We start from the raw sequence: 26067 nt of genomic DNA on the forward strand, positions 1-26067 counted from the left end.
ACTGTTATTTAAGATATTTCCACACTGTTTCTTGATTGGCATCCTTACTTACAATTTTTCTCACCCATGGACGGAATGAACATTATTACTATGGGCACTTAGAATATGCTGTTGCGCAGAGGAATGTTAAAAAAGAGTAAGGATGTATATTTGTGATTTCCACATTGGGCGGCTGCCCAGGCACCCACTTTAGAGAGAATCCTGATTACAAGGGACATTTTAACAACTGGTTCACCAAACTCAACAAAAAATTAGGTATCAGTTCTGCCAAACAGGTGTGAACCAACTGAATCCCACCATTGCCTTTATGAAAGCATTTTAGTGCTGGAAGCCATGCACTGTGGTTCCATAAGAAAAGGTCAAGTTCAGTAAGCCAGAGGGCTGCACCCTTGTGCCAGAGGCAACCAGGGAAAATCCAGGTGATTTTTGTTTTGTCTCTGAGGACAGCTCCCCTCCACCCTCAATAAAGATTAGGTAAATTCTAGATTTGGGGATGACAGTACAGCTTGGGTAGATATCACATGTATTTTCTGTTCTTTCTTATAAAGACACATATTACAACTCTGGGGGGAGCTGAAAGAAAGAAAACGTGTATGGAAATATCCAGCATCATTCATATACACACATGATAGATTTACCAGAAATTGAGAAACCAGGAAAAGGAATAAAGACATTGGGATAAAGGCAGGAAAATAAACACTACAGTTTTCAGAGATTAAAAAAAAATGCATGTGCCTGACCTGTGGTGGTGCAGTGGATAAAGCGTTGACCTGGAAATGCTGAGGTCACCGGTTCGAAACCCTGAGCTTGCCTGGTCAAGGCACATATGGGAGTTGATGCTTCCTGCTCCTCCCCCCCCTGTCTCTCTCTTCTCTCTCTCTCTCTCTCTCTCTTTCTCTCCCTCCCTCTCTCTCCTCTCTAAAATGAATAAAATAAAAAAAAATGCATGCATGTAATTAACATTGCTATAATGCTATTATATACATTAAAGGGAACTTATTTGAATTTCATCAATTTTTCTAATATCCTTTCCCTTTTGCAGGATCCTATTCAAAATTCCTTCTAGTTGTAACAGTTTCTCAGTCTTTCATTGACTTTTACAACCTTAAAAGTCATAGTCAATTATTTTATAGGTGCCCCTCAATTTGGGGTTCTTGGATATTTTTTCATTACTGGAATAAGGTTACGTATTTTTAGGCAAGTACACAACACACACACACACGAGCGTGCACACACACACGTGTATTTCCCAATGCTCACATCAAGAGGTTCTTGATGACACTATATAGTAATACCGGTGGTTGATGTACTATCTCCCAGGTTCCCCACTGTGAAGTTGCTTTCTTCCCTTTGTGTTTGACATTTATCTTGGATAAGCTACTTAAAGACTGAGAATTCTGTTTTTCTGCCCACTACCATCAGTATGGACTCATGGAAATCTGTTTTATTTTACAGCTTAAAATTCAATACTGGGGTTATTTACATTACTGTGTTGCTCCGACTGTTCCAGCTTCGGTCTTTAAGAGGTCCCTCCAGTTGGAACTTGTGTTTTTTTGAGAACAACACATTTACCTGGGACATTTCTTTACTTTCTGACACAACAAATTGTTTCAAGTTTATCTTTTATCTTCCTGCTCCAGCTCTAGAATGAATCACTTCTCCAAAAACACTCAGTTCATTTTATTAGAGAACAGTGTTTAGAAACTAAGATCTGTGCTTTAGTTGAATCACTATTTCTGAACACCACTGCTTTAAGCTCTTTCAGTGGATAGAGCTAGAAAATGTTTGTACATACAGTGTGTCCGTAAAGTCATGGTGCACTGTAGACCAGTCACAGGAAAGCAACAAAAGACGAGAGAAAAGTGAAGTCTGCACCAAATAAAAGGAAAACTCTCCCAGTTTCATACCTATTCAGTGCAGTTCGATGTGGGCTCACACACAGATCTTTTAGGGCTCCTTAGGTAGCTACCCCGTAGAGCCTCTACAGACTCATCACTGATGGCCTACCAGAACGGGGTTTCTCCACCAAACTGCCAGTTTCCTTCAACTGCTTATCCCACCGAGTAATGTTATTCCTATGTGGTGGCGCTTCGTTATAAATGCACCAATATTCAGGTTGCACTTTGGTCACGGATTCTAATTTAGTGAGCCACAGAACACACTGAACCTTCCTTCATACCGTCCACATCTCAACTGGCATAGCCATGGGCTGCTCCGCTGTATTCACAGTGTTACATCATCATCTGAGCAGCGCACATGCTGCCACATCATCCTACAGAAACTGGGAGGGTTTTCCTTTTATTTGGTGCAGATTTCACATTTCTATCCTCTTTTGTTGCTTTCCTGTGATAGGTCTAAAGTGCACCATGACTTTATGGACACACTATATAGTAACCTATGTATACACATACAATCATGTATCTACATTTCTGTATATATCATCTCTGTGTGTGTGTGTGTGTATATATATATATATACACACACACACACATATATACATATTTATACAGATTTTTGTGTGAGTTGAGTGTACAAAATATGTGTTTATATGTAAAAAAGATGCACATACATATATATAACCATGAATCTTACTGATAAGCTTTGATTCTAAACATCACAGGGTTCATTTTAGCATTTTTCTTTTCCTTATTCATAACTTTTCTTTTAATTAAAAATTTTTTTTCCAAGTGAGAGGGGGGAAGATAGATTTCTGCATGGCCCAGATCAGGATCCACCCAGCAAACCCTATCTGGGGCCAATGCTCTGCCCATCTGCTACTATGCTCACAACAGAGCTATTTTTAGCACCTAACATGGAGGCTCCACAGAGCCATCCTCAGCACCCAGGGCCAATGTGCTCAAACCAATCAAGCCACGCTGCAAGAGAGGAAGAGAGAAAGAGAAGAGAGAGAGAGAGAGAGGGAGAGAGAGAGAAGGGGGAGGAGGGGGGAGGGGGAGGGGGAGGGGAAGGGAGAAGAAGCAGATGGTGGCTTCTCCTGTGTGCCCTGACTGGGAGATCCACACACCAGGCCGACATTCTACCACTGAGCCAACCTGCCAGGGCCCAAAACTTCTTTATCCAAGAATAAAAACCTAGTTCTCATTATCTATAATTATTTACTATATAATTATTTGTTTAATTCTTGTAAGAAAACGAAGCAGTTTCAGAATTTCTAGCACATACCCTTGTAAGAAACAGAAGCAGTTTCAGAATTTCTAGCACATACCCTTGTAAGAAACAGCTACTAGATTATAGCATTTATGTACAGTTCTCTGTCTTTCAGCTTACAGGATCCAATCAAAATACTACTTTTCAGTTACTTAGGTTGGTTACTTCCTTCCTCCACTCACTTCACTTCATTAACAATCTATAACGTACTTAGGTTAATGTGTTACTGTCTGTACTGCATTTTGGGTTCCCCTTGCATCCTGATTGGCTTCAATTATATGCTTATCTTGGGGTATTCAGAGGATATGTGAAAGATTACTATGACTCTAGGAGTCAGAGTTATACAAAAGTGCCCTGGAAATGACTCCAGATCAATTAATAGAGATCTATTCCACCCCTCCACCCAATAGCTGCATAGCTCTCCATTGTGACTACACTACAGTTTATTCAGTTGAATCCTACATATGGGCAATTTGGTTGTTATTAGTGTTTTGCAATCAAACAGAAAAGGCTATAATGAATAACCTTGGTGTGTGTGTACTTGGTTGCAGGTGTATCAATAAGAATAGACTTCTAGAAGTAGGATTGCTATGTCTACAGGTTAAGTGAATATGTAATTTTGTCAGCTAGGACCTGTCACACACAAGTTAGAATTGCATCAGCTTGTACCCACACCAGCTATGTATGAGAGTGTTTCCTCACAAACTCACCCACAGAGTATTGTAAAATTATCTAGTTTTTACCATACTGATAGGTGAGAGATGATATCTCAATATTGATTTATTCTGCATTTCTTTAATTATGACTGAGCTTGAAGATATTTTTCAAATGCCTTTGGGTCATGTTCATGTGAATTACTTGTGCATGTCTCTTTCTCTTTTTTTTATTGGATATTTGGTCCTGTGACCCTAAGTTTCATTTTTTTTAACTGTTGTTGTTTTTAGTATGCTATGTATAATAGCCCTTGATTGTGATGTACATTGCTAATATTGTACCCCAGCATGTCAGTAGTCTGTTGACTCCGTTTATAGTATTTTGGGTCATTCAAAACTTTTGAAATTTCATGTGACATGAAAATTTCATCTATTACATTTACAGCCCTAATACATTTAGAATTTACTGTTGTTCACATTGATTTAAAGACAGAATTTTTATGGTTATGACTTAAGAACCTTTTAGCCATTTATTCTCAGAACATTCTGAGAATTGCCTTGATTTTCCTACTTTGACCTAGACCAAGGCTAATTCCAGAGTCACTAGTTGAAGAGAAACATCTGATGGAAGTTTACTGTAACCCAAACAGGTTTTCCTTTTACCCTTATTTTGTCTCTTCTCTGGTCTGCCTCTGTCTGCCTCTCCTGCTCTCACCCTGCAGATGGGAAGCTAAAACTCAAATGATAAGCCTAATTGGGTTAGGGGCAACGACAAAATGATTTCCTGACAGTCCATTCTTTATTTGAGGGCACAATCCAAGCTCCATATACCAGCCCTCATTGTGAAGTGCGGATGCCAGCGACCGTGGTAAACCCATTAACAGGACTTGCCTCCCATTATTAACACCATCTGAGTCTGTTAAAAATCTTAACTAGGAATTTAATTTCTCTACAGAGGGCTTTAAATTAATTATGGGTTTACATGCTAACAAAGACCCTGATACATCCATAAATCAATCCAGTGTAGGAGGACTATTCACGAAGGATGTCCATTCAGTGGAGACCTCAAATCCAGCATCCCTGTCGGGCTCCCAACAAAAGGGTGCAGGTGTGGAATAGGCCACTGTGACAAGGAAGCCCCAATAATTATTTTGCATCACTGAAACCACAGCAGGTAATAGAGCAAATCAAAGTCCCAGGCGCTCAGCAAGTGAAACCACGTTACCATGAAAAACCACATCATATCACTTTAACCTCCACAAATGAATCTTTGTAACACTGTGATTTATTTTATACCAAGCCCAGGAATTAAAAGGACATTGATCAAAATGATCTCCTCTTTTCCCTTTTTGTTATAAATAAAAAGTAACAGATGGAACCACTTTCTTTTTAAAAAATACACCAAACATCACTTTAAGAACCTTTGAAATTGCTAGTGCCTTTTATTAAATATACTTGCTTTAAGATTTACAGTTGTGTTCTGCTCTCAGGACAAAATGTTACTCACATTTCTTTAGTTAAACACAGCATATCTGTATTTTTAGAAACAACTTTAAAATGCATAACAATTATTTTTAACCTTAAACATTTCCATGTGATAGTTGTTTTGTTTCCTTTGTATTCCATGATGAGAAAATACCTGATGAAGAAAAATAACCATGGCTTCACTTTTAATTGCTCTTGAATTTCATTTGTCACAATAATATCTATATCCATATGAAAATCATGAGTGTGTGTATATGAAAAAAACAGATTGTTTTTTAAAAAATCTATTTTAGAAATTTGGTTTAAATGTGGATTTATAGTCTCTCCACAGCAGCTCTCTGCAGCGTCTTCCTGTCCGGCCTGTGCAGACCCCTCGCCCCTTCCCCGGCCACAGGGTTCTAACCTACATGCTAGAAGCAACTGCGTGTGAGTCTACATAAGTAACACTTTCTCATTACTTTTTCTTTGAGCTGAAAACTTCATTACAGCCAACACTCCACCCCAAGGTGCTAAGAGATCAGTATTTTTAAAATAGAAAACTAAAAAATTCTAGTATAAATATAACACCTCAAAAATTATTCTGGGTTTAAGCTATATAATCTGTAATGCAGATGATTTCCATTTGGAAATAAGAGTAGATACTACAAGGATTTTAGCAACTCAGGAGGTTTTTTTACCGTCTACATCAGCGACAGTCAACCTTTTTATACCTACCACCCACTTTTGTATCTCTGTTAGTAGTAAAATTTTCTAACCGCCCACCAGTTCCACTGTAATGGTGATTTATAAAGTAGGGAAGTAACTTTACTTTATAAAATTTATAAAGCAGAGTTACAGCAGGTTAAAGCATATAATAATAATTACTTACCAAGTACTTTATGTCAGATTTTTGCTAAGTTTGGCAGAATAAATTTTTATAAAACAACTTACTATAGTTAAATCTATCTTTTTATTTATACTTTGGTTGTTCCACTACTGCCCACCATGAAAGTTGGAACGCCCACTAGTGGGTGGTAGGGACCAGGTTGCCTACCACTGCTCTACATGGTGAGTATTTTCCATCTGTCCACGATCACAGCCTCTGGTTAGGCTAACAGGGACTCAGGCTCTGCCCAGTCCATTTCCATAGCAAGAAAAGAAAGGGAGAAAGAAAGAGGAACATTGTGTGCCATGGAGTGGGAGTTTAATCACTGCCTGCCCTCTGTCCCCATCACCACTACATTGTGAAGCGGAATGAGTGGAAGTGGAGACCCAGCCCATTCCTGCCAGTCTCCCTCAGCCTCACTGTACCAGCTTCAAACACACAGATGTGTTCAGAATGTCAACAGACGCTGTGCCAGCTATTAAAAAGAAAACCAACTTCCTTCAATGCCATCCCTCCCTCCAGCTATCACCTCAGCATTTGGCTGCTTTCATACTACAAGTCTATGAAAGAATGGCCTGCATTTGAGTTCTCTGCTTCTATTCTGGTATTTTCTAGTCTAGATTTTCATATCTATGAGGCCAAAATGAGGCACCCCAAAATATCCACTGGGCGATGTCAGAGAAAGCCAGATAGGGAGCCAGGACTTTGTCCTTGTTAGATGCAAATGAGTTCCCTCACTTCCACAATGTAAGTGGAGGCCACCTGGGAAGTCTAGACTTCCCATACCAGCATTCCTCAGCCCTCTCCCAAACAATCTGTCCCCTCCAGGGTGATGTAAGAGGAGGCCTAATAGAGAGGTAGCGTTACCAGCATTGCTTAGTGGAAATGAGGCAAGTACCCCTAGAGTCAGTGAAGGCCATGTGGGGAAGAGCAACAGGTATTCCTGCCCCTCTTGCATCTGGGGTGGGGGTATCAGTGGAGGCCTAGCAGGGAGTCGCAACTCCCATACTGCCCAGCAGGAATGAGAAGCACCACCTTTGATATCAATGGAGGGTGGTGAGGACCCTGGACTTCTGCCCTAACCTGTCAGTAGTAACAAGACAGAGCCTCCCACTTCTCCTGTTGGGCATGTCAACAGAAACCTGACAATGCAGAAAGTTCAAACAAGGTCCAGAGTTTCATAACACAAACCCAAATGTCATTGGGGAAAATCACTTTTCATACAAAAATCCAAGATCTAAAAAGAAATGAAAAAAGGTAATAAACAATACCAATTCCTATAAGACAAATTTTGAAAAAGAAAAATGAAGTTGGAACTTACCATACCAAAGTACTTGTGTCCCCTTATTACTACAGTAAGTAAGACAGTATTCTACTGGCATAAGGAGAGATATCGAGGTCAACAGAATAGAACTGAAAGTCTAGTAACATAGCTTCACATTCATATCAACTGATTTCAACCACGGTGCCAAGATAACTCAACAGGGGAAAGAAGTCTTTTTAACAAATGGTGCTAAAACAACTGGATAGCCGCATGCTAAAGAATGAAGTTGGACACCTTCCACAAACAACCCAAAAAATAACTCAAAAATGTATTATGGACCTAAATGTAAAAGCTAGAACTATAAAACTCTTAGAGGTAAATATTCATGGCTTTTTAATGAGGCAAAGCTTTCTTAGATATGACATCAAAAGATATAAGAAATGAAAAAAATAGATAAACTCACGTCATCAAAATTAAAAACTTTTGTATTTTAAAGGACACAAGAAAGGATCAAGAAAGTGAAAGAAAACCTATACAATGAGATAAAAAATTTGCAAACCATATATCTGATAATAAACTGATTGTCCACAAAGAGAATTTTGTAAGAATTTCATAGCTGCCTTGTTTATAATAGACAAAATTGGAAACAACCCAAGTATCTGTCAAAAGAAAACTGGATAAACAAATTGTGACATGTTCATAAAATAAATTATTATTTCGCTATAGAAATACCCACAATACATGATGAATCTCAAAAACATTACATTAAAGGAAAGAAACCAAACACAAAATAATTCATACTATATTATATATTATATAAATACATTTATATAAAATTCAAGAACAGGCAAATCTAATACGTGAATTATATAAAATATATCAATGGTTGATTCTGTAGGGTGGAAATGTGTGACTAAGATGGGTTAAGAAGGAAATTCCTGTGGTCATAATTTTTTTTTTATTTCAATGGAGGGATTGGTTTCACAATTAAATACATTTGTCTAAACTAGACAATTGGACAATTAAGATATGTGCATTTAACTATATGTCCGTCCTCTTCTACTTTTTGAAGTATAAGAAGAAGGGAAGTGCCATGCTCATGATGTCCTACTCCACCCATCCCCTTTTCAAACACAAAACACAGAGACATAGAAAACCATTTCAGCCTCTGGATGGACTGTCAGAATCTTCTTTGTGTATTAAACAGTCTTCTAAAACACCTGCCTTGTTAGAAATGGAACAAATTCTGCAGTTTCCAAGATCCCTGGTAGAATACTGTCCAATATCTGACTTGGAATAAAAGGAAGGTGGACATTTAACCTAAATTTTACTTTCAGCCAATCCTGGTGTTAGCAGATATTAACTGGCGTGGGGAGTGCTGCATGGTAAGTAAGCATCGGCTCTTTAGGAATACCATTTCTACGTGGAAGAATTCTAGGGAAAGCTAAGAGGCTGTAGACTGATGCCTCTTCCAAAAATAGTAAAGATCAAACTCAGCCATGTAATACACAGCATTACTCTGAGAACTTCTCTGAAAATTCCTAGACTTTTGTGTCTTTATATCTATTGGATGTTACAATTTTAAAATGGGGTATATAATTTATTAACTTGGCTTATATAACCTTTTGCTCAACAAAAGTAAATCAGAAAAAGCTAAGAACTAGATCAGGGGTCCCCAAACTTTTTACACAGGGGGCCAGTTCACTGTCCTTCAGACCGTTGGAGGGCCGGACTATAAAAAAAAAACTATGAACAAATCCCTATGCACACTGCACATATCTTATTTTAAAGTAAAAAAACAAAACTGGAACAAATACAATATTTAAAATAAAGAACAAGTAAATTTAAATCAACAAACTGACCAGTATTTCAATGGGAACTATGCTCCTCTCACTGACCACCAATGAAAAAGGTGCCCCTTCTGGAAGTGCGGTGGGGGCCGGATAAATGGCCTCAGGGGGCCGCATGTGGCCCGCAGACCGTAGTTTGGGGACCCTTGAACTAGATGATTTCGCAGGTGCGATATTAAAATGATACTCATGGACATAGATAAAAGTGAAGTGGTTACCAGGGAGAAGGGGTTAGGTGAAGGAGGGGCAAGGGGAGTAAAGAGGGACAAATATACAGTGACACAAAATTATTTGACTTTGGGTTACGGGTACACAACATAGTCAACAGTTCAAATGGTATGGAAATGTTTACCTGAAACCTATGTACTCTTCTTGATCAATGTCACCCCATTAAATTTAATTTTGTAAATAAAATTATAGGAAAAAAAAAGAATTGTATAATCTATACTTACACCCACATTGTTTTATATTAACGTTAGTATTAGCTTTTAGTACTCTATAAAAACCATGTTTGGATTCTGATTGTACTTAAATGAATAAACTGGTGTTACTAAAAATGTTTCTGCTTTCTTTATTTTGTGGTTCATTGGTTTCTGTTTTTATTTCATTATTTCTTTCCTCTTCTTTCCGTACGTTTATTTTATTATTCTTTACTACTGCTTGAGTTGGAGATTAACCAATTTAAATCTTTTCTTTTTCTCTCTATTCCATGCATTTAAAGCTATACATTTCACCGTAAGTATTAATTTGATTACATCTCATAAGTTTCTGTATATATAGTGTTTTCATTACTGTTCAGCTTAAATATTTTTAATTTCCCTTGTGTTTATTTAAAAATGAATAACTTAAAATATTCTACTCAATTTTCAAAGTTACCCAATGTTTTGCCTGTTGCTGATTTCTGATACTACTGACTATAAACAGGGAACATAACAAGCATGACATTGATGTATTTGTATTATGAATAATTCATATTATAAATTTCAAGAAAGCAAAGACTTCATTTATTATTCTCTGCTAGATATGTTAAATAAATAAATGAACAAAATAATATGCAGGGCCTATTTTCAAAATTTAGTAAAGATATAGAAACCTGTCCTGAAGTTCGGCACCTACCATTCTAAACTCTTAGAAAGTCATGTCCACTTGGCTCTCTAAATTATTACGTTGGATTTTGTAAGCAAGAAAAAACAGTCCTGACTCTTTTCCCAAATGTATATTATGGATATTTTTCAGCCAGTGATAGAGAATGATGCTTGTCTTTTCTGGATGATACGTAAACTCAATACTATGACTGCTTCTAACACGAGTATATTAACATGAAGAAATAAGTCCAAGCTTTCTATGCTGCTAAAATCCCAGTTTTTCCCCAAATCAGTTGCATTTCTATACTGATGGTAACAAACTATCAGCAAGAAAAATTAAGAACACAATCTTATTTACAATTGCAGCAAAAATAATACATAAGAATAAATTAAACCCTGTTAAATTTAATTGTCTAAATAAAAATAAATTCTTTTTAAAAAGAATAAATTAAACCAAGAAGATGAAAAATCTGGACACTGACAGCTACAAAACCTATGAAAGAAACTGGGAAAGACACAAAAAAATAAAAAAATAGTCTATGTTCATAGATTGAAATAATATCATTAAAATGCCATACTATGCAAAGCAACCTACAGATTCAATGCATACCTATCAAAATTCCAGCAACATTTTTCACAGAAATAGAAAAAAACAATCCTAAAATTTGTATGGAACCAAAAAAGACCGTAAATATTTAGAAACAGGAACAAAGCTGGAGGGGTTATACTCCCTGACTTCAAACTATATCACATAGTTACAGTAATCAAAATAATTGTATTGGCATTAAAACAGATACACAGATCAATGGAACCAAATAAGAAGCCCAGAACTAAACCCATGCATATATGGTAGATTAATTTACAACAATGAAGCCAGTAATAGACAATGGGGAAAGGACAGTTTCTTTAATAAATGGTGTTTGGAAAACTGGGCAGCCATAAAGAAAAAAATAAAACTGGATCACTAGTTACACCACACATAATACTTAACACAAAATAAAGACTTGAACATAACACCTGAAACCATAAAACTTTTAGAAGAAGACATGGGCAGTAAGCTCCTGCACATCAGTCTTGGTAATAAGTTTTTGGATCTGACATCAAAGCAAAGGCAACAAAAGCAAAAATAAACAAGAGAGACATCAAACTAAAAAGCTTCTGCACTGCTAAGGAAGTCGTCTACAAAATGAAAAAGCAACCTACCAAATGGTCAAAAGTAATTGCAAATTATAAATCTGATGAGGGGTTAATATCCAAAATATATAAGAACTCATATAACTCAATAGCAAAAATATAAACAACTGAATTAAAAATGGGCAGAGGATCTGAATAGACATTTTTCCAAAGAAAATGTACAGATGGCCAACAGATCCAAGAAAAGGTGTTCTAAATCACTAATTATAAGGAAAATGCCAATCAAAACCACAATGAGATATACCTCATACCAGTTAGAATGGCTTCTATCAAAAGATAAGAAAGAAATGTTGGCAAAAATCTTGTGTGTTGCTGGTAGGAATATAAATTGGTGCAGGCGTTATAGAAAACACTATGGTGGTTTCCTCCTAAAGTTAAAAATAGAACACCATATGATCTAGCAATTACACTTCTGGGCATTTATACAAAGTAAATAAAATCACCGTGTTAAAAAAAAAATGTCTGTACCTCTATATTCACTGCAGCATTATTTACAATTGCCAAGGGGTGGAAACAATCTACATGCCTGTTAATGGATGAATAAATAAAAACCGTCCATATATAAGTATTTTTATTTCTATTATATATAATATACATGTGTATGTATGTATGTATACACACACACACACATACATACAAACACAACAGAATATTATTCAGCCATAAAAAAAGTAGGAAACCCTTTCATTTATAATCATATGGATGGACCTTAAGGGCATCATGCTAAGTGAAGAAGTCAAACAGAGAAAGACAAAAACTATACGGTCTCATTTCTGTGTGATATCTTAAAAATAAAAAAACTTCAAAGATATAGAGAACAGATTGATGGTTGTCAGAGGTGGGAACAGATCAAAAGGAACAAATTTTCAGTTATAAAATAAATGAGTCCTGAGGATATAATGTATAGCTTGGTAACTGTCATTACTAATACTGTTTGACATGTTTGAAAGTTGCTAAGTGAGCAGATCTTAAAAGTTCTCATCACAAGGGAAAAAATGCATAATTGCATAATGAGCTGATGGACAGTAAAAGAACCTACTGCAGTGATTGTGCTCATGGATTGTTACATACCTAAAATAAATAGTTACTGTATATACCTAAAATAAAGATGTCAATTATACCTCGATTCAAAAAAACCAAAAACCTTAGTTCACCATTACCCACCCCAACCTCACTCCCTTGACTACTTGCATTTAGAGAATAAGTAGTATCACCCACTGGGCTAGTATGAACAACAACTTTGTAATTCTGCCAAAACCAAAAACCTGACCCTAAGACAGCTGGTGGGTAAACTGGCATGTTTAGGGACTATAGTGTCATGCTCCTCTTACTCCTGGGTTTTCCAACTCTGAGTTCCCTCTTGGCTGCCTTTAGTCTGCCAGATGCCAGACCGTACAGCTGTCTGTATGTCTGTCCAGCACCCACAGGAAGACGGGCCTCCTAGGCGAAATCCTAGCAGTGCACCAAGGCAATGTCTCCTGGGTTGTGTGCAACGTTTTTGAGTTCACGTGTCCCTTACGTTAAAAGAAATTATTTGTTTTGTTTAAATAACTGGTATTCGACACTGTGACTTTTGCTTTTTACAAGTTACTAAAAGAAAAAGTAAACTCAAATACTGCTGAGAGAGCAGGGGACAAGAGGTTAAAAATAAGAATAGGTGTAAATCTCTCAAACACTATGCAGATATTAGAAGAGACCCCTGCTGTTGAACAGAGACCCACTGGAAACATGAACAGAGAGTGGCTCAGGCAGTGCCTGAATATCTGGATGCAGGGGAAAGGGTACCATCTAACAAGTCAGTGGGGAGTCTGTGCTTCCTTAGTGCTTTAGATGAGTAATAAAGAATTGGCATTTTTCTTTTTCCAAAATAGAAATTAATCACTGGGATGAAAAAGGAACCATAGAGTGTTGAGGTTTTCCATAATATAACCCAGGTAGCATGTTTATAAAATTGTGTTTGGTAGGATATAAATATCTATAGTGTGCTATATATATAAATAGTATAAGTATCTTTTCAATCAAAACAAACAGTAATATTATTATGAATTAAAAAAAAGTAAATGTAAGAAAATGGCAAATATATTTAAGCCATTGTTTATATAATTTGAAATACTCTCTCTGAGATATTTTATTCTCTTACAAATACATAAAAACATTTTCTGCTATTTTTTAAATACAAATACATATTTTTAACTCATTAACTCTTACTTCTATTCAATAAGTAAAATTTACTAGTTTGGAGAAAAAATATGATCAGAAAAAACCAGGCCTACAAAGTATTAATAAACTCTACATTTAAAATAATTAAAACAATTTAGAATAGAGTAAGACCAGACGATGGTGAAGAAGAGAATACGCAGTCAGTAACTGACCCAGAGAGATGTGGGTATTTGGACTATGGTAAAAGTTAAATGATTCCATAAATGATATTGTAAACTAACTATTAATTAGCAAAAACATTCTTTTTAATCCTTACCTCAGGCCATTTTAATTTTACCTAGAATCTGCAAAGATTTACATACAGAAAAATAAAGAATACACACATTTAAGAAGATAATGAGAATTATCTTTATAATAAGGGTGGAATGAACTATTTTACATATAACTAAATTAAAGATGACAGTCAAGTCTCAAGGACAGAACAGATCTTGTAGTAAACTGAGCCAGTCATAGGAAGCACAAGCTGAAACACAATTTCCCATAATTAAGAAAAATACAATTTATAGCAATTTGTGAAAAACAATGAAAGGTACTTACAGCAGTGGTAGTTATTTCACAGAGGAAAGAGTTAAGGACCAAGGAAACAAATATGAAGCATCTAATATATTGAAAGAAACTGTTCCCAAGGACCTGAGTTAACAGAACAATAGAGCATGCAGAATTGACAAAAACCAGTGAAATAACATGTCCAAGGTCACACAACTAACAATTGGCAGAGCTGGACTTTAAATCGAGACCCGCCTCATGTTCAAGTTCCTGTTCTTCCTCCTCCCAGCTATGTGTCAACTAGCCATCAAAAAGGAATCTCTGCGTGCAGTGGGGTAACTTGGATTGAAATCTAGATCAAAAAAGGAGCATTTATAAGAAAACCTGGTGGAATTCTAATAAAATCTGGGGTTTAGTTAATAGCAACATGCCAATATTAATTGTTTAGTTTTGATAACTACACCAGTTATGTTAAAGATGCTAACACTACAAAACAGGTTAAAGGGTATGCAGGTGTGAAACCTTATGTAAGCCTAAAATTATTCCAAAATAAAAAGTATGTTAAAAAGAACCAAACATCTCAAAAATGGTACTTTGGATACTATTCTTAAAATGTGTAAGTAAAGAGATTTATTGCATAATGTCAAATTTTAAGAAGGGCATGCTTTGTATTAGAGACTTTGATTACAACAGGTTCATTAATAATGATTCCATGATTTTAAAAATAAATGTCTGCTTCAATTATATAGCTTTCCTGAAAATATTTCTTAAATAAATTTTTGCATACCATTTTTATTTTCATACTGTAAGAGTAGCCTTTTCAAACATAAGGTGATATGGTTGTGATGAACCCTCTTCCATTTCTGCTACAGAAGTGGGCTTGTAACAGAAAGATGGAATTTGGAGGATTACCAGAACTGCCTGATTTAAGGAGCTGTCAGATGAAAGAATCAGAAATGGATGAATCCTGGGAGCAGAAAAGCTGAAGCATATAATTAAATAGAACACTCAGGGGGGTTTGAGTAGGTAAAGAAAGGGAAAAAATATTGAAAAAGAGGCAGAAAAAAACCAAAACAAAATATAGGACATTAATGAAAATCAGGGCTTATGGTGTCTCTGAGGAAGTGAGATGTGATCAATTATGGAATGGGGGAAGTAACGGTAATATGAATAGTAGTAAATCAGATCATATCACTGACTCACTCAAAGCCTTCCAAAAGCTCCAGTCACCCAGAGGATGAGCCAAAGACCCCTGGGGACCTTGAAGACGTACCCCTGCACTCCCCATCACTTCTCTGATGTCACCTTCACTATTCACCCTCTCCCTCCCTCACTTCCTTCTGCCACCCTGTCTCCATGCTGTTTCCCAGGCGCTGAGGGCTTGGCACTGGCTCAGTCTCTGCCCTCTGCCGAGAGAGCTCTTTCTCTGGGTATCATGATGGCTCAGTCCTTCACCTTCTTCAGTGTTTGCTCACCTTTTCTGTGCTTTACTGCTAGGAACACTCCATTTAATATAGTGGTCCCCTAGAACTCCCAATCTCCCCGACTTTGACCTTACTTTCTAATCGCTGCTGCCACCATTGAACACTCTAGTTACGTTGAATGGCTGTTTCCACAACCACTGGAATGTAAGCTCACAGATTTTTGCCTGTTTTTTCACTGATGTTTCCCCAGTGTCTAAAATTGTACTGAGCACACGGTGGATACTCAAAAAATATTTGCTAAACCAATCAATGCATAAATGTGATTTTTTTTCCATTACCACTATTAAATTAAGAGTCATAAAACACTGGAAACTTTTCCAAAGTTATTTCTTGAGCAGGCAGAGTTATCTTACTGTTTGTCTGTGTTTTCTGGGTATTTTCTACTCTGAACCATTACTTTTATACTGTTTTAGAAGGGTTTTGTTTTGTAAAAGACAACAGAGCTATACGTCTGTGATGATTTCATCTCCTGCCCATTCACTGTCAGAGTCAGAAAGATACATCCTTTAGAGGCCTATACTTTTACGAGCTTAACTACATCTAGTTATCACCAGAAAGAGTTCCCCATCATAAAAACTTTATATGAACAAATGTTCAGAAGCATGACACACTAAGCTCATTGTTACAGTAATATAGTGTTACAGTAATTAAATATACAGAAATATAGAAAAATATAGAAGATATATAAAAATAAGTTAGGATATAATATTAAAGGCCATTAAGGCAAGTGAATAAGGATACGCCCTCGGGGTGGGAACTAATCTAGTGTGTACAGATATGACAGGCAGACTATGCCTTTTGCGCAGGGCCCAGTTAGTGTGTGTGTGAAGTTATATATAGATAAAAAGTGACTTGATGTGACAATCTTGTAGATTAATATAAAAAAGGACTCCCTGCTAGGAACTCATCCCCCCTCAGAAAAGGGAGTTTGATGTGATAATCCCATAGATTAGCACCTGCTAGAAGGCATAGGTCAGAAAAGGTACTAAAGCTGAGGGCACCCCTGCTGCGGTAGTTGCCCAGACTCCAATGTTGAGCATGGACTGTCTCCACGCTGCTCTGACCGAGGACAGCCGAGAGGAGCACGCTGACGGGGCTCCCTTAAGCTGCACCCAGCCATGCCATAGGATTCTTGAGTAATAAACTGCCTGCATGATTCTTGCAACTAACTTGTGTGTCGGTTGTTCCTTCCCTCAATGGCAATTGGTCTTGGAACCAATAAGTAGAATCCTCAAAGCCGCCTCAAGAGTAGTTCTGAAGAGGCTGCCAGCCCCGCTGTTAAGCAGGAGTGTCCCACTGAAGGGGAAGTCAAATTGGGGATGCCTGATTGACGTAGAGCTCAGGCTCAACTGGGACACTAAAGAAATCAAACAAGTCCAAACTCCTCGTTTTAAAACTATAGAAACTGAGACCCAGTTTTTGTTTCTATAAACAAAAAACTGAAACACTGCAGAATGGCCTACTAGTCCTAAACATTTTTGCAATGCAATAAAATTGCAGATTGAAAATTTTCAGTTCACCATTTGATAAAACCTTCATTTTCTCCAACGAACTTCCAATTCATTGCTCAAAACTGCTGCTGAACAGTGGCTTCATATTATTCGAGACTCCCTTTGCATTAAGATCACTAGCAGAGCAGACAACGGACCACCTGAGTATTTCAGCATGCTCAAGAGTACTGTGCCTTCCGGGACCCACTCAACGTGCAGCCTCTCCTCCAGCCCTTTGCTTTCCCTGTCCAGAGAAGTGTGAAGTCAGCATAGTTATATTTTTAAATGTCTTACTCTTCTCAGTAGCTATATTATCAATGAACTTGCATGAAATCTAATGGAAACAGCCTTCAGGATCTAAAATGCATCAATTCTCTTTTTCAAGAAAAGCTACTTCTTTTGCTGAAACATTGCATATGTGCCCTTGTTTTGTCATAAATGGGGGGGGGGGAATCTGGCATGTTCTCTTTCTTCCTCAGAGGTAACAGCAGCAGTTAATCCCCACGTGTACATTCCCAGGTCCCCAGACAGTCATCTCTGATGCTAGAGTAGCCCACAGGCAGATACTTGGGCACAGGCAGTCTATAAAATGAAGTTGAAATGGACCAAAACACCATTTGATTTCAGTACAACTCAAAACACAGTTTTCTAAATGGCACACGCTGAAAAAGACAGTGCAAGATGCATTGCAAATAGTGAAGAGAAGGAAAAGGATAAAAGACAAAGACGTTAGCAAATATCTTAGTGGTTTCAGGTTGTTTACTTTCTAAGTCTGAAGAACTGGAAGCTTGACTTATGCTCAACTGTCCTTGTCTGGCAACCTAAGATTGCTCATTTCTCCATACTATGTTCACAGCTGGAAGCTGGTGCATCCAGTAGACCTTAAGAAAATAAAGCCTTATTACCCTTAGAACATTCTCTTCAAAGCCCAAATATTTTTATTAATCTCTGTCTCTCGCCCTCTCTCCTCTGTGCAAATGGGAGAGTTCTCTACATTATAAACACATTATTTACCAATATAGCATTCAGTTCACTGCAAGCAAGTATTTTCCTTAGATAGCCTTAATGAGACAAAATGCCTTTCAAGCCAGAGACCGATGGGAGGGAGACTCAGAATTCGGACAGACTGGGACTTACCATGGCGCCCTCATTTCTTCTCTGGGCAACTTCTCGCTGTAGTTGGGCCACTGCCAGCTTCTCCCTGGAGAAACAAAAGAGCATGATCTCTGGACCCTTCTCCTCGGGGCAGAGGGACACTGGCACAGCTCGGAAACGTCCCCCGGGGTCTCCAGGGGAATTCCTTCCTTGGTTTAGCTCACTTCCTCCACTAAACTTTCTATAAATATTTAAAGTGCATTGTTTTCATTGAGTGTCATGAAAGAGACATTTTTTTTTTTTGCTTTGGATTTTAAAATAGCCAAATATAAATGCTGACTGTTGAATAAAAGCTTTACTTTAAATTCATTAACATATATTATTTGTAAATAAGTTTTCTGTGTCCTTTCTGTATCAACTTGGCTTATATATTTTTAATTATTTTTCTTTCTTTGTTGCTTTCTGTTGTTACTGAATTTTAAAAAGCAAACAAAACATAACTGTATCATTCTTGAAATGATCGAAGAAAATCATTGTCAAGGTTTGCTACGTAATAGGCACCATGCTGGGGCCTTTTACCAATCTTATACGAGCCTGACAATAATCAGTTGTTTTGTTTTTGTTTTTGTTTTTTTGTATTTTTCTGAAGCTGGAAACGGGGAGAGACAGACAGACTCTCACATGCGCCCGACTGGGACCCACCGGGCACACCCACCAGGGGCGATGCTCTGCCCAGCCGGGGGCGATGCTCTGCCCCTCCGGGGTGTTGCTCTGTTGCTACCAGAGCCACTCCAGCGCCTGGGGCAGAGGCCAAGGAGCCATCCCCAGTGCCCAGGCCATCTTTGCTCCAATGGAGCCTCGGCTGCGGGAGGGGAAGAGAGAGACAGAGAGGAAGGAGAGGGGGAGGGGTGGAGAAGCAGATGGGCGCCTCTCCTGTGTGCCCTGGCCGGAAATCGAACCCGGGACCCCTGCACGCCAGGCCGACGCTCTACCACTGAGCCAACCAGCCAGGGCCAATAATCAGTTTTATTGTCCCCACTTTTTAGATAAGGAAACAGAGGCTCAGAGAGTCTAAGTTACAAGCCAAGACACTAGTCAGTATGTAGTATATTAGGATCAAAACTAGGTTTTCCTTACTTCAAAGCTTAAGAAAAAAAATTTGCATAGCATTTTTCAGGATCTAGGGAATACGTAGAGTTCAAAATCAGATTATTTATTTTAGTATTTTTCATTTTAAAAACTGGTTCAGTTTGTGTCTTTTATAATCATAATTCTGATTTCACTTTTGAAAAAGCTAATCTTCACCAAGATTTTAAGGATACTGTATTAAGTTATAGATATCTGCATTTTGGACAGGCTTCAATTATTCTTTAAAATTTTGAGAGATGAAGGATGGTTCCAGTAATCCACAAATCTTAGTTTTAGCAAGGATTTTCCCTGAAATGCTTCTATGTCTAAGAAGATGTGAAACTGTTTGAATGATATTCTGTCCTCAGCCTTCCCCTACACAGAACCAGATATCTGCAAATTCACTCCCCAGACAGTGAGAGGATTTCTCCCCACGTGACCACCTGGGCCTGTGAAGTGCCCACACCCGCCAAGAAAGCGTGTGCTGGGTTCCAGTCCAGATGGAGGTGCAGGTGAACGTAGTACTCAGGCCCTCCCACAACCACATCGAAATGACAACTACACTACAGAACAACCATCCTTCAGAACCGCCTGAAATCTAGCTGAAGAGAAGTCCTACAACTAAGGATATAAAGAGGAAGCCACACAGAGACTGGTAGGAGAGCAGAGACATGGAACGGGCGGGTCCAGCACTCACGTGTGGTGGCAGAAAGTCAGGAGGGAGCTTTTGGCTGCGGAGGTCCCCTGTAAGGATTGAGGGGTCCCAGCCCCACACCAGGCTCCTCAGCCCAGGGTTCCAGTGCTGGGAAAAGAAGTCACCATAACTTCTGACTGTAAAAACCAGCGGGATTGTAGCTAGGTGAGGAGGGATGCTGGAGTCCCAGGCATTCCTCTGAAAGGGTCTGTGCCTGTACTTCCCTGGAATCACTTCTTCTGAGCTCCAGTGCTGGGGCAGCAGCTCACAAGGCACCAGGGACATACAGGGAGGAACTGAATTGTCCCACATCAGGGTAAAAGCTGGAGGGGCAACTTTCCCCCTAACAGATGTTCTGACAGAGACCATTATTCCTCTGCTGAGCCTTCCCCCGACAGAAGGGGCACAGGCACCACATCTGAGCCTCCACCCATCTGGCTATCACTGTTTATACCGCCCTGGAGATTCCCCGAGGCCCCGCCTCACCCAGCTTGCATACCCACCCAAGCTGTTCCCAGTGGCTTTTCCATACCAACATCCTGTCTTGTCTCATGCTTCAGACGTTCCTAAAATCTCTCAAACAAGCAGCATCTGGCCTCAGCTTGCTCCATACCTTTAGCTAAGTGGCCCCAGGCTCAGCACTAGCAGCAGCCATCTGCAGATCACTGTGTAGCTCATGCCAGGTGGCCCAGGCAGGACACAGTGGTGGCTGACCGGCCTCCTGGGAGGGCCAGAGCCACCTTCAGAAGTGACATACTGAAGGAGCAGACTCTCAGGGTACCAGAGCCCTGCTCATGTAAGTCCTGCTTCCTGGGGCGGGGCCTGGCACAGCGGATCTGCCACAGTGGTTGGAGCCAGTCCTTGTAGCTGATGGCCTGCGGACAGATCCTTGCCATTCCTGTGCCAACAGTAACCAAGGCTCAACTACCAGAGAAGAGTGTACACATGGGAGGCACACCTGGATTTCCCAGCTCAGGTGAAGGGAGGGCTGTGCCGCCATCTGCATACACAGAACACCTACTATATAAGTCCATTCTACCAATCCTGGCAGAATGTAGCCGCTCTACCTAATACATAGGAACAGAAACAGGGACGCTGCCAAAGTGAGGGAACAAAGAAACATGTCCCGAATTAAAGAATATAACAAAACTCCAGAAAAAGAAGCAAGCAAAATGAAGACAAGAAATCTACCAGACACAGAGTTCAAAACACTGGCTATAAGGATGCTCAATGAACTTAGGGGAAGAGTAGTTGAACTTAGTGAGAACTTCAACAAAGAGAAAGGAAACATCAAATGGAACTAGAAAACATAGAGAACCAATCAGAAATGAAGAATACACTACATGGAATCATCAATAGAATAGGTAAAGCAGAGGACAAAATTGGAGATTTGGAATACAAAGAAGCAGAAAACACCCAGTCAGAACAGCAAAAAGAAAAAGAAACCAAAATAATGAAGCTAGTACAAGGAGCCTCTGGACAGCTACAAGAGTACCAACATTCTCATCATGGGGATGCCAAAGGAGAAGAGAGACAGCAAGGTATTGAAAACTTATGTGAAAAATGACAGAAAACTTCCCTAACCTGGTGAAGGAAATAGACATATAAGTCCAGGAACTGCAGAGAGTCCTAAACAAGATGAACCCAAAGAGGCTCACACCAAGACACATCATAATTAAAATGCCAAATGTTAAAGACAAAGAGAGAATAAAAGCAGCGAGAGAAAAGCAGTTATCTAAGAGGGAGCTCCCCTAAGACTGTCAGCTGATTTCTCAACAGAAACTTTTCAGGTCAGAAGGGACTGGCAAGAAATATTTAAAATGATGAAAAGCAAGGACCTACAACCAGGATTACTCTACCCAGAAAAGCTATCATTTAGAATCAAAGGACAGATAATAATTTTCCCAGACAAGAAAAAGCTAAAGGAGCTCATCAGCACCAGACAAGTATCACAAGAAATATTAAAAAGGTCTTTTTAAGATGAGTGGGGAGTTATGGAATGGGTAAAAGTATGAAGGGATTAGAAATATAAATTAGTAGTTACAGAACAGTCATGGGGATATAAAACATAGCATAGGGAATATAGTCATAATGTTTTGATGTATGGAATTAGATGGGTACTAGATTTATCAGATTGATAAGTTAGTTACATAATGTATAATCACTGGATTTATACATGAAACTAATATAACATATGTCAATTGTAATTGGAAAATAAAAAAATTACTTTAAAAAAAGGAAGGCATATATTCTAGTTTGGTTAGAGTTGAGTAACCTTTTAGTAGAAATAGTCCTGTTTGAATCAACACTAACATGTAGATTACAAGAGAAAAACAAGAACCAGGAGACTCCAGGAATACACGTTTTGGGAGCCCAGGGCAGGACTTCCATGAGAGAAAGCAGCTAAGCAGATAGGAAGGAGCCATAATGGGATGGAGTCGTGCACCTCTTTCTGAGGCCAGAAGAGAGTCTACTTGTGTTCTCTGGCCCAAGTCCTGAGGAATAGATGAAAGCACTGAGGATAGGAGCACGGAATTAAAAGAGAAAAATATGACTGACTTCTCATTTAAAATAAAAATTAAAGCCACAGTAAATACTCATAAGGTTAAAAAATAAAGGACACACTCTCTCTACTATGACCCAGCAATTCTTCTTTGATGTATAAATCCAACAGAAATACATATACCATATACATGTTCACATAACAGACATGTGCCAGAATGTTTATAGAAGCACAATTTGCAATAGCCTTCAACTGAAAATACACATACCCTCCAAGGATGGAATGGATAAACTTGGATATAGTTATACATTAGAATACTACAATGTACTGAGAAGAAATAATCTATGCCTAAACACAACATATGGTTAATAAAATTATACTGGTTTCAGGTGTGTGATTCTGTGATACATCATCTGTATATTGCACTGTGTGTTCGCCACCCTAAGTCAAGTCTCCCTCATCACTATTCCTGTTCTACCCTCTTCCCCCAGCCCCTTCCTCCCTTCAAGCACACAGCCTGATGAATAGTCACGAAGCGAGCACATCCCTGTTACTACCACCTAAGAAAACAACTAGAACGTCACCAGAACACCAGAAACCACTATGACGCCAACGATGATAATTAATTAATACAACAATGTCTGAACTCCTCTGCCCCATGGCTTTCTCTGTATAGTGAACACAGGCCCATTTAACCTCTAGTTTAAACTATATTATACACAGTCTTATATTTTTCTCAATTGTTTATTTAGTATATGTGTTCCTCTAAATAAGCCCATAAATTCCTCCTCAGTCACAACAGTGGCAGCCAAAAAAATGCTTATTGATTGTACTTTTGCACATGGTCAGTTGTGGCGGAGTGAACACCTCACCATAGCTGTTGCTTCCCTAATGTTGAGATCCTAGTTAGTTCACCTCTGTAACATCTACTAAAGGCCATTCAACAGGAACAAAATAAATGTTTGTGATTTGTTGAATGAGGAGTCAGTCACACAACCTAATACCAATTGCCTAGTATAATACAATTTCAATAATACTACATTTTGCATTTACACCGTATACAACACATACACTTACACACACAACAATTCCCACAGGGCACCTTCCGGTTCTGATGGCCACAAAAGCTTGATTACATACATTTAAAATTATGAAAAGTTCCACAGGCTGCCAGGTAAATAGGGAATAAGCTTCAACAAAGTGAACTTCTACTTAAGAATATTAAATGAGGGTAGAGTAGACTAACAGTTGTCAAACATATGACTCAGAGGTCCCCTTTGCACTTGAAAAAATTATTGAGGTTCCAAAAGAGCTTAAGTTTATGTGGGATACATTGATATTGCCATATATAAATAAAAAACAGTTTTAAAAATACTTCTAAATTAATTCAATAAAAATAACACAAATAAAATGTTTTTATGAAAAAGTGAACATATATTTTAAAACAAAAATAAATTTCATGAGAAGAGTGACACTACTTTAAAATTTTGCACTTATTTTTAATGTTTGGCTTCAAAAAAGACAGTTGGATTCTCCTATCTGCTTCCACATTCAACCTGCTGTGATAGCATGTTAGGTAGTCCATAGGAACTGCACTGTACTCTCACGTTAGAACGTAAGTCAAGAAGGCAAATAACACCTTAATGTGACCACACACATAGTTTTGACCTTGCAGATACCTTGAAAGGGACCCGGGAGCACCCAGGAGCCTAGGACCACACTTTGAGAACTCTGCCCAGAAGACAGAACTAGAAATGGGAGAATGTTCTAAAAATTTTGCTGGAATTATCATCATTCCTGATTGCTGAATCTCCAGAGAAAGATTTACTACATGTGCTAATAGCATGTTAATTTTTTACAAGAGTAGCTTAGCATAAGGATGACCTTTCTAGAAACAGCAAAAGAATAATCTAGGACTATCATCCTTCTAAATGATAAGAGTATTAACACAGTTTAAAGGTTGGAAACATCACTATTTAATCCTTAAAAGAGATTGCCTTTATAACACTATTAAAAATTATCACAGGGTACAAGTGCTTGTCAAATCTTATTCAAGAAAACTTCAATGGTTTTAGCCATTACATAGTGTTTAAGAAGAAAAATATTAATAAATCATAACATTTTGTGATATGCCCACACATTATATTATTTGGCACTCAAGAAAGAAAGTGTGAATGAACCAATATAATAGGCTCACCTCTAAAGTAGCAGCCTGCTAGCCATTTGATGGAGAGGAAAATACAAAGAAGCTAGAGACAGCTGTAGCTTGGACCTGACCTACTACCACATGAACATAATAGATGGGACCAATTTCAAACAGTCAGGTGAAAATGTGTGACGTAAACACAGAAAATCTCAAAATAGTCTGGGTCACAGAACAGACATCCCCAATCCCAGCCCTGCAACATAGTTCTCCTCATTTACAAGATGGAAAGTTGCTGGTCCAGTTATTTGATTCAAAGTAGCTAGGTAGAAGGGGCAAAATTTGTAAAAATAGCAAATACAAGTGCCTCTTTGGGACCATGCTTCATAATTGTTTTAAATAATTTATTCAGAAAATGCAATGTACATCATGTCATGGAGCAAAGACTCTCTAAGGCAGGCATCCCCAAACTACAGCCCGGGCCCCCGAGGCCATTTATCCGGCCCCCGCCGCACTTCGGAAGGGGCACCTGTTTCATTGGTGGTCAGTGAGAGGAGAATAGTTCTCATTGAAATACTGGTCAGTTTGTTGATTTAAATTTACTTGTTCTTTATTTTAAATATTGTATTTGTTCCCGTTTTGTTTCTTTTTTACTTTAAAATAAGGTATGTGCAGTGTGCATAGGGATTTGTTCATATTTTATTTATTTATTTATTTATTTATTTATTTATTTATTTATTTTTACAGGGACAGAGAGAGAGTCAGAGAGAGGGATAGATAGGGACAGACAGGAACAGAGAGACATATTTTTTTTATAGTCCAGCCCTCCAACGGTCTGAGGGACAGTGAACTGGCCCCCTGCGTAAAAAGTTTGGAGACCCCTGCTCTAAGGGTTCCAAGTAACAGCTCATGGTCTTCTGTGGGGTGGGGGTGGGGCAAGAGCAGTGTCAGCCAAGTACCACTATAAGCGCACTTCAATTTTGAGCTATATAATGTGCTAGGCTTCTAAAATATAGCCTTTGAAAAGAGAATTTCAAGGCTAAAGAACAAAAAATAATTATTTTTTGAGGCTCAATACTTTCTATCTCCCAAGTTTTCCAAGTCCTTGGGATGCTGTGTGTGCATTTTATGTCAGTATGAGTTTTTGTCAATGGAATTTTTTTTCTATGAAAGAAGATTTCTATTTTTTGTTAAAGTTAAGGAAGTGATGGAATTGCTGATAAAATTCTCAGAACTTCTTATATGTTAACATTTCTGAAT

The 26067-nt window shown here is 38.3% G+C and overlaps 1 protein-coding gene across 1 annotated transcript in view; it reads right to left on the reverse strand.

The window, feature by feature from the left end:
- The window catches only part of NCKAP5 (NCK associated protein 5), a 1041554-nt gene that overhangs the window by 569499 nt on the left and 445988 nt on the right, over positions 1 to 26067 (reverse strand). Inside the window, exon 4 of the mRNA XM_066346570.1 lies at positions 18382 to 18445. Within this exon, the coding sequence (XP_066202667.1) occupies positions 18382 to 18445 (64 nt within the window). The remainder of the gene's footprint in view (positions 1 to 18381; positions 18446 to 26067) is intronic.

Source organism: Saccopteryx leptura, chromosome 7, assembly GCF_036850995.1.
Source record: "Saccopteryx leptura isolate mSacLep1 chromosome 7, mSacLep1_pri_phased_curated, whole genome shotgun sequence".
Lineage (NCBI taxonomy): Eukaryota > Metazoa > Chordata > Mammalia > Chiroptera > Emballonuridae > Saccopteryx > Saccopteryx leptura.